This window comes from Jatropha curcas, chromosome 5 (assembly GCF_041381405.1).
Source record: "Jatropha curcas cultivar XTBG-Jc1 chromosome 5, XTBG_Jcur_1.0, whole genome shotgun sequence".
Lineage (NCBI taxonomy): Eukaryota > Viridiplantae > Streptophyta > Magnoliopsida > Malpighiales > Euphorbiaceae > Jatropha > Jatropha curcas.
In genome coordinates, this window is record NC_143155.1 from 25,831,480 (window position 1) to 25,848,367 (window position 16,888).

General features: G+C 36.8%; 3 protein-coding genes across 4 annotated transcripts; 2 read left to right on the top strand and 1 right to left on the bottom strand.

Moving 5' to 3' along the window:
- The first annotated feature begins 29 nt into the window (after window positions 1–29).
- LOC105650067 (uncharacterized) lies at window positions 30–5,147 on the top strand. 2 transcript variants are annotated; one of them, XM_012236948.4, is made up of 12 exons: window positions 30–184; window positions 271–370; window positions 465–573; window positions 836–924; window positions 1,625–1,681; window positions 1,890–1,998; window positions 2,082–2,183; window positions 2,329–2,393; window positions 2,888–2,991; window positions 3,115–3,179; window positions 3,958–4,012; window positions 4,841–5,147. In XM_012236948.4, the coding sequence occupies exons 1-12, from the start codon at window positions 127–129 to the stop codon at window positions 4,999–5,001; spliced, it is 1,074 nt and encodes a 357-aa protein (XP_012092338.1). In that variant the 5' UTR covers window positions 30–126; the 3' UTR covers window positions 5,002–5,147. The 2 variants fall into 2 exon arrangements, with proteins under 2 accessions (XP_012092338.1, XP_020541371.1); XM_020685712.3 differs by lacking the exon at window positions 1,625–1,681.
- A 1,089-nt stretch (window positions 5,148–6,236) lies between these two features.
- Window positions 6,237–15,604, top strand: BSL1 (BRI1 suppressor 1 (BSU1)-like 1). Its single transcript, XM_089721066.1, has 21 exons — window positions 6,237–6,611; window positions 6,699–6,759; window positions 6,862–6,940; window positions 7,045–7,124; window positions 7,212–7,306; window positions 8,680–8,779; window positions 8,875–8,944; window positions 9,791–9,892; window positions 10,102–10,183; window positions 10,263–10,433; window positions 11,689–11,872; window positions 11,978–12,182; window positions 12,262–12,429; window positions 12,507–12,745; window positions 13,147–13,231; window positions 13,323–13,421; window positions 14,018–14,217; window positions 14,300–14,375; window positions 14,617–14,752; window positions 14,828–14,967; window positions 15,078–15,604. Exons 1-21 carry the CDS (start codon window positions 6,407–6,409, stop codon window positions 15,159–15,161), a joined length of 2,661 nt encoding a protein of 886 aa, XP_089577192.1. The 5' UTR covers window positions 6,237–6,406; the 3' UTR covers window positions 15,162–15,604.
- Window positions 15,605–15,615: 11 nt separating this feature from the next.
- Window positions 15,616–16,855, bottom strand: LOC105650069 (Nucleic acid-binding, OB-fold-like protein). Its single transcript, XM_012236950.4, has 2 exons — window positions 16,538–16,855; window positions 15,616–16,319 (listed from the first exon to the last, which is right to left on the bottom strand). The coding sequence occupies exon 2, from the start codon at window positions 16,296–16,298 to the stop codon at window positions 15,873–15,875; it is 426 nt and encodes a 141-aa protein (XP_012092340.1). The 5' UTR covers window positions 16,299–16,319; window positions 16,538–16,855; the 3' UTR covers window positions 15,616–15,872.
- Window positions 16,856–16,888: the final 33 nt, after the last annotated feature.

A 16,888-nucleotide genomic window follows, 5' to 3' on the forward strand; every position in this document is an offset into this window, starting at 1 on the left:
TATAATTACATATTTAACTGCTCTGTCATCAATGCAGCCTCATCTTCGTTATCGTTGCTAGTCGCGGGAGATTCTCTGGGCTGATTACCAGCAGAACGTGGTGAATTAGTCCTCACAAAAATTAAAATGTCAGTTCCTCTCTTCAACCTCACTGCTAATTTGACAGTTTCGAGGCTCTGCTTAGGTTTGACCTCCTCCTTTCTCCCTTCCTCTGCTCCAACTCTCCTTGTTGATTTATATATGGAACTCTAAACCTCTCCCAATTGTCAGGAACCATGACATTCGGTGAGCAAAACTCGTTGTCTCAGTCCTTTCGTCTTCTCGATGAAGCTTTCCATGCCGGAATCAATTTCTTCGATTCAGCAGAAATGTACGTTCCTTTCGGGGTTTTGAATTATGGTTTTTGTTTAACTTCCTTTTAACTTTGGACTATTGAACTGTTACTTTGTTTAACTGGTTGATAGGTATCCGGTGCCTCAGCGCGCTGAAACTCAGGGGAGGAGCGAAGAGTTCCTTGCCCGTTGGATTAGAGGAAGGAAGATTCCACGGGATCGCGTTGTCTTAGCAACGAAGGTATAACCATTGCTATTTATTATTTGCTGTTGCGGTACAGTAGCAATTGTCATTGCATTTAAACTCAATTAATTATTATAAAATGTTTCTTTTGTACTTGCAAAGTTAGTCATAGCTTATTGCATGTCTGTTTTTATCATTGAATTTCAGTTTTAAATTTCTAACTTGAATTTCTCATTCAAACTCAGCCTTGTCATTTACAGCAAACCTTTGCTATTCCTGATTTGGTTATGATAACTGGTTTGCACATTCTTTTCTCCAGGTTAGTGGACCTTCTGGGCAAATGACTTGGATTCGAGGTGGACCCAACTCTTTAGATGCCAAGAATATCACTATGGCCATTGATAATAGGTTGGTCTGCCTATGTTCTTTTTATTTGACATGCCATCATTTGTAATAGAATAATGGTGTCTTGCTGGTCACTTGTGATGTGAACTTGCAATAGATTTGTGGTATGATTTGCACGCCAGTTGAAATGGCTACCAAGCATTCTTTAGTATCACTGTCCACTTTGATCTATAACCTTCACATATTCTCTGTTGATTTCTTGCTCGACTTAAATTGTGTTTGCATGTTCACTTTGATATTGCAATGCTTTGTGTTGCATTTCATGTGACCTGCAGATATCAAATTGTATATGTGCTTTTGTTTCTACTTACTGCATGTCCATCAGTGGCTTTACCAAGCAACTTATTAAGCAACTGTTATGTTAAGGTTTGATTTTTAATTAAGTGAGATCCCAGCACTCTATTGTCTGAGATGTGAATACTGATATCAGTGTCCGTGATTTTGCAATTAATGTGCCATTTTATTCAGCCAGGTTTTATACCGAGCAACCATCAATCAAGATTTTATGACTTTCTGTTTTTTGTTAACTGAAACAAATGGTCTTTTGCTGTGGGTATGATTATGGCATTTTGAAAGCCTATTTGGTGCTTACAAAAATATCTCATGATATATTGGCCAGGTGCTTTTTTATGGACCTTCATTTTATATCTTTGCTATTTTATTAGATTTTTATAGTTATTATTATTATTTTTAATTAATGCAGCTTGATGCGTATGCAAACGGACTACATTGATCTGTACCAAATTCATTGGCCTGATCGGTTTGTATGTAGACCTTGCTCCATTTTCTCTTTTCTTTCTTTCCTTTCTCTAAATGAGAGCGGTGGTAGAGGAATAGTGTATTGTTGAATTTGGAGTAGATATTCAGTTAACATAATTATAGGAGTTCCTGCAAATATCTCTGTAAATTTTTTAGAGATATTCCTATTGTATGACGCCTTTTGAAATGATCTGTGGTTGTTTCTGAAGCTATGTTCCCATGTTCGGAGAAACTGATTATGATCCCAGTCGACAGTTCTGTTCAGTCAGTATAGAGGAACAACTCGATGCACTTAGCAGAGCTGTTGATGCAGGAAAGGTAAGGGATAATATCTTAGTAGACTGTTGATTGTTCACTACCATGACATTGAAATAATGCTGAGCTTTACTTTTCATGTGTAGGTCAGATACGTTGGAGTTAGCAATGAAACACCATATGGTATTATGAAGTTCCTTCAGGTTTCTGAAAGGGAAGCTTGGTATCCAAAAATAGTTTCTGTGCAGGTTGTACCAATTGCTGTTCCTGGTCTTGTCCTTGTTTAATTCCCTCACCTTCCCCCACTTTTCCAGCCTCCTCTTCCCTTTTCTCTCTCTGTTTCTGTGCTTTTTTTTTTTTTTGCTAATGCACAACTCATTGTCTTGATGATAGAACTCGTACAGCTTGCTCTGCAGAACTTTTGATTCTGGACTAGCTGAGTGCTGCCATCACGAGGGGTACGTTCAATTCTGGTGAATATGCTGCTGTTAGAAAAAAGTTAAGGGATAAAATGTACGATGATGTTTAAACATGTTAGAAAAAGTTGCAACAGTATTTTTGTTTCAATTGGTATGGTCTAGAAGCAAGTGAAATTTTCATTATATTTGATACTTCCTGTTGTGTATGTTGTTCATGGAAATTGGTGATCAGACTCTTGGCAAACAGACATTAGGAAGCAAAGCTATAATTCCAACTTAGGACACGGTTGCGTCACTTAGAGGAGAATGCTTTTCTTTTCATCAGAGAGCTTTGATTTGTTATGAGAGTTTAGCTTTTAATGGGAAGTAGCCTTACCTCGAGTTTAGTTTTTTGAGTATTTTGTTCAAATGTTTAACAAAAGCTTTCTTCAGCAGATTTTACTGTGTTCTATGCAATGTAACTTGTTGGATTTTGTATTGCAAAAGATTTTGATAGATTATCCTCGTCTCTGTTGGATCTTGAACTTTTTTAGGATCAATTTATTGGCATACAGCCCCCTTGCGATGGGCATACTTTCTGGAAAGTATTTTGCACCTGATGGTGGTCCAGCAGATGCCCGGTTAAATCTTTTCAAAGGTTGATTACAAAATTTATTTATTTAGTATCTGTTATGTGATATTTTTTTTTTTTACAATTGCAATTAAACTCTCCCTATCAGGTTCTTCTTATGTAGACTATTTTCTTTGTTTCTCCTTTCAGGCAGGTATATAGAAGGGGAATCAAGATACAACCTATCAAATAGCATGATAAAAGCAGCTACTATGGTGAGAAGATTCATATTGGCTAGAACTTCAGCGCTGTTCCCTGATGGGTTTGTTAAATGATTAGAAGAAACAAGGAAGTTATTTCTAATAGTTGCTTGAATTGGTTTTAAAGCATCCATGCTGACTAGTAATTGAGTTTGAAAATGGGAACTGCATTCGCATCCCCTTCTCCCCCTCTCCTTTTCCTTCATTGGCCTTGATCATGATAAATGGCACACTGGTACAACAGCACGAATCATTTTGAACTGATAATAAGAGACAAAAGGGTGTTCAAAAATTGTCTAAAAGGCCTTTAGTGCTCTGTCAAAGAGATAAAAAAATCAGAATACTTTGAGTGACCACTTGCAAATTACACTGGTAAACATGTTGATGCTCATTAAATACATCATTAGGACAAAATTGGGGAGTTGAGGTTCTCAATAGAACACATCTATAGTGTAACTGTGTAAAGCTCAATATCAACAGTATGCTCTATTTATGTGCTCTTTAATTGTTTGTGACTTTAAATATCTTTAGAATATAATAAAACCATTTATTGATGTGTCTTTGACACTCTTGTTATGGTTTTGGGGTTTGAGCTTATGTCATAACCTACAAAAAGAAAAAGAAGTGGGCTATGGAACAGTTTATACTTAGCACACAAGGATATCTGTTGAAGTCTTAGGTTTCCCAACTTATTTTTGTAAATTACAAAACACTTCTTTGCTTTCCTTGCATATCTGGTGAAAACCTTGCATTCTAATTACTTCTTGTTCCTTCCATATTCTAATATTTGCAGGAATACCTGGGCATAGCAAAAAAACATGGTCTTCATCCTGTATCTCTGGCAATTGGTATGATAACACCATCACTTTCTCAAACACACCATCTCTTTCTCAAACACCTCTATATATGCTTGTGACACTTGCAGTTGCATAAGTGCACAATTATTAATGTTTTTTTCTGCCATTTTTTTCCTCACATATACTCCACAGTGATTCACATAATCTGGATGTTCTCACAAATTGATGAGATATAAAGCAATTCTGAGATTGCAAAACTTGCGGTGAGTTATGGATCTGTAAACGCTGGAGATCCTGGTCCCTGGATATTTGGACCATCAGATGGCATTGGATTTATGATTTGTAAATAGCACAGGCACCATTATGAGAGTGAAACTGCTGTGCATACTTATTGATTTTACTTTTTAAGATAGGGTGGTGGCCACCTATAGAAAGGTTTAGCATATTAGAGAACAATAATTCTGGTGGCACACATCATAAGGAACTGACACAGATGCCTGTGTGGGGGAATTTATATCAGCATATTATCTTCAAAAAAATTGGCTCTACCATCTACCAAGACTGCATCCAAAGAGAAGTGTTTGCTCCACTTTGGTTCTATAACATTGGATTATCTACAAATGGACCCATCTGAAGTTAAATGATTTGGCATTGCCTTGCTTAAACATAGTATCCAATTTTAATGAATAGCTAGTCATGAATAATGTGCAATTGATCCCTTTGTTTATCTTAATCAATTAGATGGAAGTATTATCCGATACTCTTTGATATTTTATTATTTCCATATTCTCTTATCAGCCTACCCTTCTAACTCTTTCTTTCTCCAATTTTTAATATTAATTTATGAATTCTATTATTCATCAATTATCTCATTTGCAGCTTTTGTTTTGAGACACCCTCTTGTTGCAAGTACTGTATTTGGCGCTACCCGGACATGGCAGCTCCAGGAGATTCTCAATGGTTGCAAGGTGAATCTAACACCAGAAATAGTTGAAGATATCAATAAAATTCATGCAAGGTTTCCTAATCCATGCCCTTGATTAATTAAGAGTCATGTAATAGAAGTAGACAAATTATCTGCAATTGAGCCAGATAATGTAATTTGAATACTTCAAGGGTGCAGTTTTTTAACTCGTAACATCATAAATGCTAACAAAGAAGTGGTATCAAATGTTTCCTTTTGTTCCCCGGAATGTTTCAGCGAGGGCAGACAAATTCTATGTTTTGGCCCATAGGTGCAGAAATTGTCGAACCTGCTTAATATGTGGTGAATGAAAGCTTAGCAGGTACAGGGCACATAATACTGCGTCTATAATTTAGGCTTGGACGCGTGCATTTGGCTACTGACATTGATATTGTATGGAAAACACTGGTTCTAGGACGCTGGTAAATCATGACCTTTCGTCGGTTAATTCTCTGGAACAGAAGAACTAGGATAACGATCGTCGACATCAATGAAACGATGTTAGTTTTATTCAAACTGGGAAATAAAAAGTTCGTAGTAGTTTATATTTGGTCGTCTAGGTACACTTGTCGGAGGTCTGACAGAGGTCCCTTTCAATTTATTCATTGGGACCAACCAATGATGATGCACTGCCAATTTTGTCAAGCACCATTATAGTCGTTGCTTTTCTTTCCTTTTCTTTTTCTTCTGGATTCTTGTTTATGGTCAGCAACTTAAGGCCCACACGCAATCTGTATTATTTGTAAATGTTAGGCTCTCATTCAGAATTAATTTTGTTTGTCTTACATAATTACTGGTAGAGATATTTTGATATTTACTTATTTTTTAATCAAAATAATTAAGGAGGCATCCATTTATTCTTGTATTACATTAAGTAATAATTTTTATCAACAATTATTTATTTTTATAAAGTTAAATTCAAATACAATATAAATGCAAATTAACTAATTAATTTTATTTTGAACTGATTAACTAATTAATTGTCGATGGTCGATAGATAGAAGTGTTTAACTTTTAACTTATAGTTGACCTTTAATCAAGTAATTAGGCTAGGTATACTGAGAGTCTCTTGGGCTGGCGTGGCATTTGACAGTTGCGTTGAATATTAAAATTAAAATATTACTAATATAATGATAAGCGGGACCGGACCATCTCAACGGTTGACCTTCTTCGCGGAAAGAAAATTCCTCCAATTTTTTTATTTTTTTATTTTGTTATCATAAATAGTTAATTACCATTAATTATATTCCGTCCTTGTAATAATTGTTTGTGATTTTTATTATATGCGAGTAATAATAAATAAAGTATAAATTATAATAATACCAAAGAGAAAAGAAAACAAAGATGGTCCGGAGCGTTTAGCCCGGGCCGCACCACCACTACACGAACCTTGCCACCGTGGCTCCGATCTTAGGGTTCCATTGGTAACGAATCTCAGATTTCGTGATCCTCAATCCGGGTGAGCTTGTTTTGGCTCTGAAATGGGTTCGAAGCCATGGCTTCACCCGGCTCCAACCTATCGTCCTTTGGAGACCTACTGGGATACAGATGAAGATGCTCCTGGTCCCCGATGCGGCCATACCTTAACGGCTGTTGCTGCAACCAACTCTCATGGACCTCGTCTCATTCTATTCGGTGGCGCTACCGCAATTGAGGGCGGCGGTTCTTCTTCCGCCCCTGGCATCAGTTAGGATTCATCATTTTCTCTCCTATGCAAATATGTGTTGCCACAAAGCTGCTTGTTTAATCAATTGCTGTTTTGATTTCTTGTAGGATTGGCGGGAGTCACCAATTCAGTTCATTCTTACGACGTTCTCACTAGGAAATGGACCAGGTAGTTTATTCTCATTTATTTTATTTAATTTGGAGTGGAGTGTTAAACGATGGAGTCGGATTTTTTTTTTTTTTAAATTTTAATTACGTGTTACCTAATCAGAATACGACCAGCCGGAGAACCACCATCTCCTAGGGCTGCGCATGCGGCAGCTGCAGTTGGTACTATGGTTGTCTTTCAGGTGATTGAATTTGAACCTAGAATTCTGAAGGGAGATTGAATTTTAGTTATAGTTGGTCACTGTGTCTTTGACATTAATAACACGGGTTGGTGATCAATGGTTAGGGCGGGATAGGTCCTGCTGGGCATTCTACGGATGATCTCTATGTGCTGGACTTGACCAATGATAAATTCAAGTGGCACCGGTAAGTTTCTGTTGTCTATTACTCTGGTTTTTCTTTGTTATCCTGAACTGTGAACTAATTACCTCTTCTCATGCTTGGTGTGAGTAGAGTGGTTGTACAAGGACAGGGTCCTGGGCCTCGCTATGGTCATGTGATGGATTTGGTTGCCCAACGGTTTCTTGTTACTGTCAGCGGCAATGATGGTGAGAAGTTTGGCTTTTTAAACTCTTAAATGTTTATGTTTTGTTCTTCGCCTTTCCTTGTATGTAATAGAGAACGAAACTCGCATTTTTCAAATATTACTGCTAATGGAACTGAATTCATTGTTCAATAGAGGTGCAATTAGAACAATAAATTTGTGTTTGTAACTGTTCTCAGCATGATAATTGGCCTCAATTATCCATATTACTTTCATTTGTACAACATTTTGTGGGACCTATACTCTGTGGATTGCATTTGCATTCCTTGTTTCAGAATCTGTATATAATATTCTGTGGCGATGAAATTTATAGGCCTTTGAGGGTAGGACCCAGGTTGCTGATATTTTTCAAACGTTAGTTGAGTTAACAAGACTAGGCAAAATTTTACCAAAGTGAAGGCATTATGCTTTGATCTTGAATGATTGTAAGAAGTTTGATGATTTCATCAAGATTATTGAACTGGAAAATATTTTCATTGGATAACAAGAAATATTGAACCTTTAATAACTTTGTCTAAGGAAAGCATGCTAAGTTTTTATCCATTGTGCGGGGGATATTGCCTTCTCCATGTTAAAATCCACCAAAAGATGGTGGAATCTAGACCAATATATTTTCTAAGTGAACCTTTTTTTTTTTTTGAGGAAGTCCTAGATTATGATTTCTTTCACACCATCATGGTAAAACAGAATGGCTTTTCTGCCATAAAAGCAAAAGCCTCTGATGATCAGACTGAATCTGTCACTTTTTTATCTAATTATAATGTGTGTCATTATGTCAATGATTGCAATGTATACTGTTTTTTTATGTGTATTTCTTAAGCTGGTAGGCAAAACTGGAAGAAGGGACCGATACTTATGAATTGGAGAAAGGGAAATCATGATTTGTATGATTGGTTTGCTTTGAGCCTCGCTGGGGTATGAAAGCTTTATCTGAGCCTAAAAAATTCAGTGTGGGAAAGGTAGTTGGTGATGCAAGAAATTGTTGGTAGTTGGTGATGCAAGAAATTGTTGTAGTATCTCAATTTAGATTGCTTATGCTTTGTTTTCTTCTCCAATTTGGTTTGAGTGTGAATGAATGTTGAGAACAAAAATCTTTGTCATGATAGGAACTCATTCTGTTGCATTAAATGCATCTTTCTCTCTAATTCTATGGTTAATCTTTTGTAGATGAATTTAATGGTGATTGTACTTTAAATCTACTTGTGTCATCACTCCCTTTTGTAGCTTAGCATGTGATGGATATTTGTGTTGAGTTTTTGCATTTGTACGTTTATATGTGAATGAGCAGTAGGAACATATTCAAATTTATGGACCTGATGGTTGTGTATTTTGGCTTGCATCAATGAAGCATAATTTCTTATTTCCCTTTCTTAATAGGGAAAAGAGTTCTTTCTGATGCATGGGCATTGGATACTGCCCAGAAGCCATATGCATGGCAGCGGCTAAATCCCGAAGGTGATAGACCTTCGGCTCGAATGTAAGTGTACTCCAATTTTCAATAGTTGTAAAATTGTTGGCTTTGTTTCTTGATCAATCTATTTTTCACTTTTAACATGGTATAACATTATGTAGGTATGCAACAGCTAGTGCCCGTTCAGATGGCATGTTTTTGCTTTGTGGTGGAAGAGACTCCTCTGGCATGGTATGATTTCTTCTTTTCTGAGGGTAAAGCAATTGATTGCAGTATATGTTTTATACTCTAACGTTTACACCTTTGACGCATGCCACATTCTATTGTTTCCAGTCTGTCGATGCAGTATTGTCTTCTTTTTTTTTTCTTCTAATATCTCGTTTCCTTTGGAATTGGGCAAATCCTGATGTGCTCATTTATTAACTTACATCTAATCTGTAGATGCAAGGTAATCAAAGTAAATAATTTATTCTGAGTGTAATTTGTGGTACTGTAACATTTGACATGTTACAATTTTGGTATGGGTACAACTAGGGCATTAAAAGATAATTGTTGGAGTATGTGGGTAATCCCACATCGGATAAATACAACTAAGTAAAAGGGCATATAATGTGAAGGGTGAACCAACCAAAATGGTTTAGGCCATTTTGTGTTAAAGGTAAGCCCAACTCATTATAAGCCTAATATTAAATATATAATTGAATTTGATTTGATTAATTGCTCTTAGGGCCCAGATTCTCAACAATAATGATGGCTTATGGCTTGAAACTCAAAAAAAGAAATGACTTCCTTTTTCCTTTTCAAATTAAATGAGAAGGCTTGTAAAATTAACAACAAAGTGGGATGGGACTAATGCCTATTCCTCCTCTGCTATTGGGAAGCTGGAGTTTCTATTTAGTTATGAAATCATCTCCCCATTAGTCCTAAAAAGTATTACTGTAACTTTCATTTATTTCAAAATTGTATGCAACAAGATACTACTTTTCTTAAATCTACTTTCCTTTCTTGAGCTACAGTTATTGATAATAGTACTTTGCTATTTTTTCATTTTAATTCTTTATTGATGTGTGCTAACAGGCACTTGGAGATGCTTATGGGCTTCTAATGCATAGGAATGGTCAGTGGGAGTGGACTCTTGCTCCTGGAGTTTCTCCTTCACCGAGGTATCAGCATGCTGCGGTGAGTGATCAACAGAGACCCGAACTTTGTAACTACTAGGTTTATGTTCCCAGTTCATCATAGAAATAACAGGCTTATAATGTTCTCCGGGGTTAAATTATTAGAGGTTTTGAATTCTGATACATGTATCTTTTTCATTTTTGTTTTTCCCCATGATGAGACAACACTTTCAAGTCCTTGTTAGTGATCTTTGACATGCTTGTTATCAGGTTTTTGTTGGTGCACGATTGCATGTTTCAGGAGGCGCTTTGAAGGGGGGACGTGCAGTAGAAAGTGAAGCAGCTGTTGCAGGTAGTCTTTTGGTATTTTAGGAAATATCATCATAAATGGTAAGTTACATTTAATATCTGTGCTGTTTCTGTTTTCTCAGTGCTGGACACTGCCGCTGGTGTTTGGTTGGATAAAAATGGGCTTGTAACTTCATCAAAAACCAGCAAGGGACACACTGAACATGACCCTTCTTTGGAGCTAATGCGTCGTTGTCGCCACGCATCTGCTTCTGTTGGTGTTCGAATATATGTTTATGGTGGTCTAAGAGGAGGTAATGGTTGCATTCCTGAATTGTATCCTAGAACTGTTCATTAGTTCAGAGTAGTTTTGCATCTATGGTAAAGATGAATGTGATAGGATTAGCTAACATGAACCGAGAATCAAAGGGGATTAGGGTTTGTTCATCGGTAAGGGGTCTGTGATAGAAAAGAGAAACCAAAGAGAGGAGAAAGGAGAGAGAGAGAGAGAGAGAGAGAGAGAGAGAGAGAGAGAGAAGTAAAATTAGGTTTCGATTCATTGATTGAATAGTATTCTTCCAGCTCATATATATATATATATATATATATATCAATGGTTGTGTGGCATACATGTCATCAAAATAAGCCACATAACCTCCACCTAAGCAATGACTAGGCAATCTAGATAATTGCTAACAAGTACAGTAATTATCCATATCCTAACTTATTACAAATCAGTCCTTAGTTCCCATTACAATATCATATATAGCCTAACAATGTGCAGCTGGTTTTACCACCTATGATTGCACTGTATTAGCAAAATGACATAAAAATCACAACTTCATAATATTTGCATTATAAGGTTTTGCTTTCATGCAAATTTTTTAGGCACTTCCTCTGTTTTTGGGTTCCTTATTGATTATCTCTAGTATGCTGAAGGCACTGGTTTCATATGATTATTGCTACTTTAGGACACTTCACCATCTTTGGGATTGGAAGAACAATGACAGGTTCCAGTTCAGTTACAGGGAATAAGAGTTCAAAAAATTGGAAGTGAGCCTTCATTTATCTAGATATTCCATAATCTGATAAGTTAATTGCACTGAACGGGGATGGAAAAGCAAGTCATGGATATGTGAATGTCTGGGTTCCGATTTGGCTGTTGCTTTATGATCCTTATAAAGCAACTCTTTTATATGTGGCTGTGTCATGCTTGTGGCCCTCAGTTCATGGTCATTCTCTTGGTCTTAATTTTGAGTTGTTGTTACTGAATGTTTGCGAGTGATATCTATATTTTTTTAGATTTGGTTTGGCTTTAACTAATGGTAATTGAACTATACTCTATAGAGAACTAATTTGATTGCATTTTCCTTAGGAGTCTTGTTCATATCTGTGTGTTTGGTTGGTTACTCATTCAGTGAAGTCCTTGGTTCTTGTTCTTCAATGTGACTTCAATTGTACAGGCAATAAGTATTTATTGTGTGGAACTCATGAATCATGATACTTGACTTGTGCAAGTTGAGATGAGATATCTGCATTTCATAACCAATTAATTTGTTCTTTATATAGATGTGCTACTGGATGATTTTTTAGTTGCGGAAAATTCACCATTCCAGTCAGACATGAATTCTCCTGTATTAACATCTGAGAGAGCCTCAACTATAACAAGTCCCAGATTGAATCATTCTAATTTAAATCCTTATGAAACAATGTCAGATGGTGGGTTGGAGATCCCTTCATCTGGTTCTATCAGGTTTTAATTCTCTCCCCCCTACTCTCTCATATGCATGATATTTTGCGGGTGGGATTATCACAGTTCAGCTTATCTTGTAAAATTTTATTGATTTATGTTCTGTAGTTTTATGGACAAAAATTCTATGGAGAAACTTAGGGAGGCTTCTGCTGCTGAAGCTCAGGCCGCTAGTGCTGTCTGGCAAGCTGCTCAGGCAGCAACTACCTATTCTGCTGAAGTGACATCTGTGTCTGATGACAATTCACAAGCTGCAGAAGCTACTTCAGATGGTAGTGACACTGAGGCTGATGTTCGCCTGCATCCAAGAGCTGTATGTCCTCTCATCTGTTTTGCCTGTGGTTGGTACTTTAGTTGCCAAGTTGCAAAATCATACTGTTTAGCTGTTTTAGGTTGTGGTAGCTAAAGAGGCTGTGGGGAATCTCGGTGGGATGGTGAGGCAATTGTCACTAGATCAATTTGAAAATGAAAGCAGACGAATGGTTCCTGTGAACAACGACACACCCTATGCAGCCAGAAAGTTCACCAGGCAAAAGTCTCCTCAGGGCTTGCATAAGAAGGCAAGTCAGAAAATTTTTAGACAAAGTTAGTACTAACGTATATACAGGTTAGCTCATTACCGTTTGTTACCTTGCAGATTATTTCTACATTGCTTAGGCCTCGGAACTGGAAGGCTCCTGTGAATAGGAGGTTTTTCTTGGATTCCTATGAAGTTGGCGAGCTTTGCTATGCTGCCGAACAGATTTTTATGCATGAGCCAACAGTTCTTCAATTGAAAGCTCCAGTTAAAGTTTTTGGTGATCTTCATGGACAGTTTGGTGATTTGATGCGTCTATTCGATGAATATGGATTTCCATCCACTGCAGGAGACATCACGTAAGTGTGATATTGGAGCTCTTAGAAGATACTTGTCGAGAACAAAGTTGCATGATGCAGATTGCAGGGAACTAATTAATAGCAGCTTTGAATTTTGTATTCTTTAATTCAGAATATAAGCAATTAAGGGAGGTATATATGCATTTAGGTTTCACCCTTTGATTCAAATCCCTTTACCTGTTTGCCCCCATGATGAAGTTCTAGGATATTTTTGACATTGTTCTGTCCAATTACTAGTTGCTTTATTTATATGATCTGGGATGGCCGATCATGGGAAACTGGTTCTAAACTTGCTCTTTGTGGTCTCTCTAATGACAAACTTCCATTTGTAAACCTCTTGACTTGTTGTTTAACCGTCTTGGATTTGTTATTTAATCTACCTGTCCAATTTTATGTTGCAGTTACATTGACTATTTGTTCTTGGGAGACTACGTTGATCGAGGACAGCACAGTTTAGAGACTATAACTTTGCTTCTTGCTCTTAAGGTAAAACCTGTGCTTGAGAAATATCAGGCAACACTTATATTTCTGTTCTTATATTTGAGCCCTTGGGCCTTTTTGTTTTTATATTTTGCAGATTGAATATCCTGAGAATGTTCATTTGATACGTGGAAACCATGAAGCTGCTGACATAAATGCACTGTTTGGATTTCGTATCGAGTGCATTGAGAGAATGGTATGAGTATATGTGTCATATGCAGTTGTCAATTTTCTATTGGAGAAACTCAGTTCATACCCTTAAAAATTTTTGAGATTTGTATATTTAGCCCCTATTCTTTAATTGCATGAACTTTCCAATTTGATGACATTAAGAATTTTGTTCAACAGTAACAACAACACCACCACCAAGCCTTAATCCCAAACTAGTTGGGGTCAGCTATATGAATCCTTTGTTTCCATCTTGCTCTATTAAATACAGAAATTTGGTAAACAGCAGTTTTAAAATCATTAAAAAAATTCTTTTCTTTTCCCTTAAAGTTGACTGATCAATAAGATGAAATGAAGCAGTTTATATGCTTGGAAATGAATTTTTTTCTTTTCTCTAACGTCAATAATGTAAAAAAAAAAAAAGAAGCAATTTCTTATTACTTTTTAAACCTATGTTAACTAATTTTGTTTTATTTATGCTGTTAATGAACTTATTAAATTGGTATAAGTAGCAAATAATTGAAGAAGACAAGCTCAATAGACAAAAAATTAAGGAACTTAAAAATGTGTTTGTCTATTGTTTTCTGAAAATTTTAGCGTTGCTGATAACCAGTAACCTTGTAGGGAGAGAGTGATGGGATATGGGCATGGACTCGTTTCAATCAACTTTTCAACTTTCTTCCACTTGCTGCACTTATTGAGAAGAAAATTATTTGTATGCATGGTGGCATTGGGAGATCTATTCATTCGGTGGAGCAGATAGAGAAGATTGAAAGGCCCATAACGATGGATGCTGGATCTATAATTCTAATGGATCTTTTATGGTATGTTTCACTTTGATTTATCCATTCTTTTGCTATATATTATCGCATCCCTTAATTTTTCTTGCATCATCTCTTTACACAGGTCTGATCCGACAGAAAATGATAGCATAGAAGGTTTGAGACCAAATGCTAGAGGCCCTGGTCTTGTCACTTTTGGGGTATATATGTCATCATTTACTTGTTTTACTTTGCATGGATTATAATATTTTTGTTTCATGTGTCTATAACCATGTGCAATATGTTCCATATATGATCTAGATCAAAAGTTTCTCATCCAAGGCTAGCTCTTAGCCTCTATTATGTCTAGCATGAAGCAAACCTCATAGATTGAAACTAAGCAAGGGACTGCAATTAATTAAGAATTGCACATGACTTTTTATTTACTCATCATAATTGCAGCCTGACCGCGTGACGGACTTCTGTAAGAAAAATAAGTTACAGCTGATCATAAGGGCACATGAATGCGTTATGGATGGGTTTGAACGGTTTGCACAAGGTCAATTGATTACGCTCTTTTCTGCAACTAACTATTGCGGTAAGCAAAAATAGTTTGTAGTTTCTCCTCGTGATATACTTTGTATATGCATACTAATTCCCTATATCCACATAGGGACTGCGAACAATGCTGGAGCTATACTAGTGGTTGGCAGGGGTTTGGTTGTGGTTCCAAAGTTGATTCATCCCTTGCCACCTCCACTTCAGTCGCCAGAGACATCTCCAGAGCGCGTCATGGATGATACATGGATGCAGGTAAATTTTCTTGCATTCTTGACCTTGCAACTATCCCTTGGTGTCTAAATCAATCCACAGGAGCTTTTTCAGCGGCGAGCTTATATTTGCCTCCCTTTGATATCTGGCAGGAGCTCAACATACAAAGACCGCCCACCCCAACTCGGGGTCGCCCGCAACCCGACCTTGACAGGAGCTCACTGGCTTATATATGATGTGACTACACCTGCATTTGTAATTAGCCAGATTCAGATGTTTGCCAGGATGATGCTCAACGTCTATTACTTCAAGCAAAATAATTTCCACTCTGCATAGATTTGGTGCTTGTGTTGTACTTTTAGGTGTAAAAGTGCAAAAGATGAAAAAGAAAAATGCATTTTTATAGTGTACACAGCTTGAGAATGATAGTAGGTTTTTGCAGTGTAACATATTGTACAATTAGTACGAGGAAGGATAGCTTTGTATTTCTTCTGCTGTTGATAATTGATACGGAGGGAAGTTGGGTTAGTTTTGTGCATTGTAATTTGTAATAGACGGTAATGAGAGGCATTTATTCTTGTATTAAGTTAATTGAACATTTATTCTTGTATTAAGTTAATTGAATTTTGATGAGTAACAAACTTACAATTATAATGAGATAAACTTGAAATTATCTTGACTGGGATTGGATTTGTCTGAGTGAGTGAAACTTGAAAAGCATAAAACTTAAATTTGGTGAACTGGAAGGCTGTTTACATTGTTATACAACGTTTTGAAAACATATAGTGGTTGATGAAATGGATTGAGGGCGACAAATTAATCCTGACATTCTGCCACATGAACTAAATAGGGGGAAGGAAGCAGGTGGTGACATGAGAAATTAACTCATTTTTTGAAAAGTATCTTCCACAAATAAAAAAATAATAATAACTATAAGTTTTATAAATTTAATTTGAGGGAGGGAAAATACGAGAATGGGTGGAAATGACAGTCTCCTGCACATATTTCCTGGAATTATTAGGGTCCGGAACCCAACGAATCTCACTCATATTAGGTGTCTCCACATATGCCATTGTAAATTCTCCAATCTTCTCTATGGTTCCTCTTTTACCTGCTCTCAAAACAAGATTGTTTCTACTGTAGGAGAATATGCCATTAGTTAAACGGACGATGTCACCAGCTTCAAATGCATCACACTCATCTCCCCACAACTGGAAGTGCACAGCAGCTGTTTCATCAGCCACCAGAGCCAAGCATGTCTTATTCTGCCTTTCTATTGTCCTGGCTTTTTCCAAAACTATGAATTTTGTGTTTATGTTTGTTTGAGCTGAAGGCACTATGTCTTTTAGGCACACCAAGGTTTCTCCTTCCATAATTTCTTAGACTTCTTCAACCTGTTAAAAGAGGAAAATCCTTAAGATTTTTATGATGCATTTATGCAAAATGATAAGGTAAACATCTCACTTAGTCATTTTTACAAACACTTAGACAACAATATACAACAGATAAAGAAGATTAAAGAAAAGCGCAAAAGAATATTTTAAAACCATCTATAGGTAGGAATTATAAAATCAGCTTAATGTATTACGGCATCAATGGCAGAAAGACGTACCCTTATTCCGGAAGAGGATTGTTTGCCTGCACCTAAAGGTGTTATGTTGGAAGAGAGGAATCTGCGTGCTGTTATCGAGTTAGCGTTCGTAAACTTGGCGAACTTAAATAGTTTGATGCGGTACGTTCTACGACATGTCGTTCCCGTTCTAATGCTAATTTAACCGTTCTGTCATCTGTTATCATTCGGGAAAATTATAGCTCTGCTCGCTCGCTTCATTTGTTATAAGCCTATCAAAAGACGTAAATAGCCCATGACCCTAAGCCAGCAGTTTCGGGACTCCGTGGCGTTTGTGAGCCTGAAAGTGCATGTTGCGCTGTCTTCCCCTCCTCACTTTTTCCCATGAATTGA

Coding starts and splice junctions, on each gene's coding strand:
- LOC105650067 (XM_012236948.4), top strand. CDS start 127: ATGTCAGTTCCTCTCTTCAACCTCACTGCTAATTTGACAGTTTCGAGG. Junction 185..270: donor AGTTTCGAGGCTCTGCTTAG/GTTTGACCTCCT, acceptor CCCAATTGTCAG/GAACCATGACATTCGGTGAG. Junction 371..464: donor TTCTTCGATTCAGCAGAAAT/GTACGTTCCTTT, acceptor ACTGGTTGATAG/GTATCCGGTGCCTCAGCGCG.
- BSL1 (XM_089721066.1), top strand. CDS start 6,407: ATGGGTTCGAAGCCATGGCTTCACCCGGCTCCAACCTATCGTCCTTTG. Junction 14,376..14,616: donor CTGGTCTTGTCACTTTTGGG/GTATATATGTCA, acceptor TCATAATTGCAG/CCTGACCGCGTGACGGACTT. Junction 14,968..15,077: donor TGGATGATACATGGATGCAG/GTAAATTTTCTT, acceptor GATATCTGGCAG/GAGCTCAACATACAAAGACC.
- LOC105650069 (XM_012236950.4), bottom strand. CDS start 16,298: ATGGAAGGAGAAACCTTGGTGTGCCTAAAAGACATAGTGCCTTCAGCT.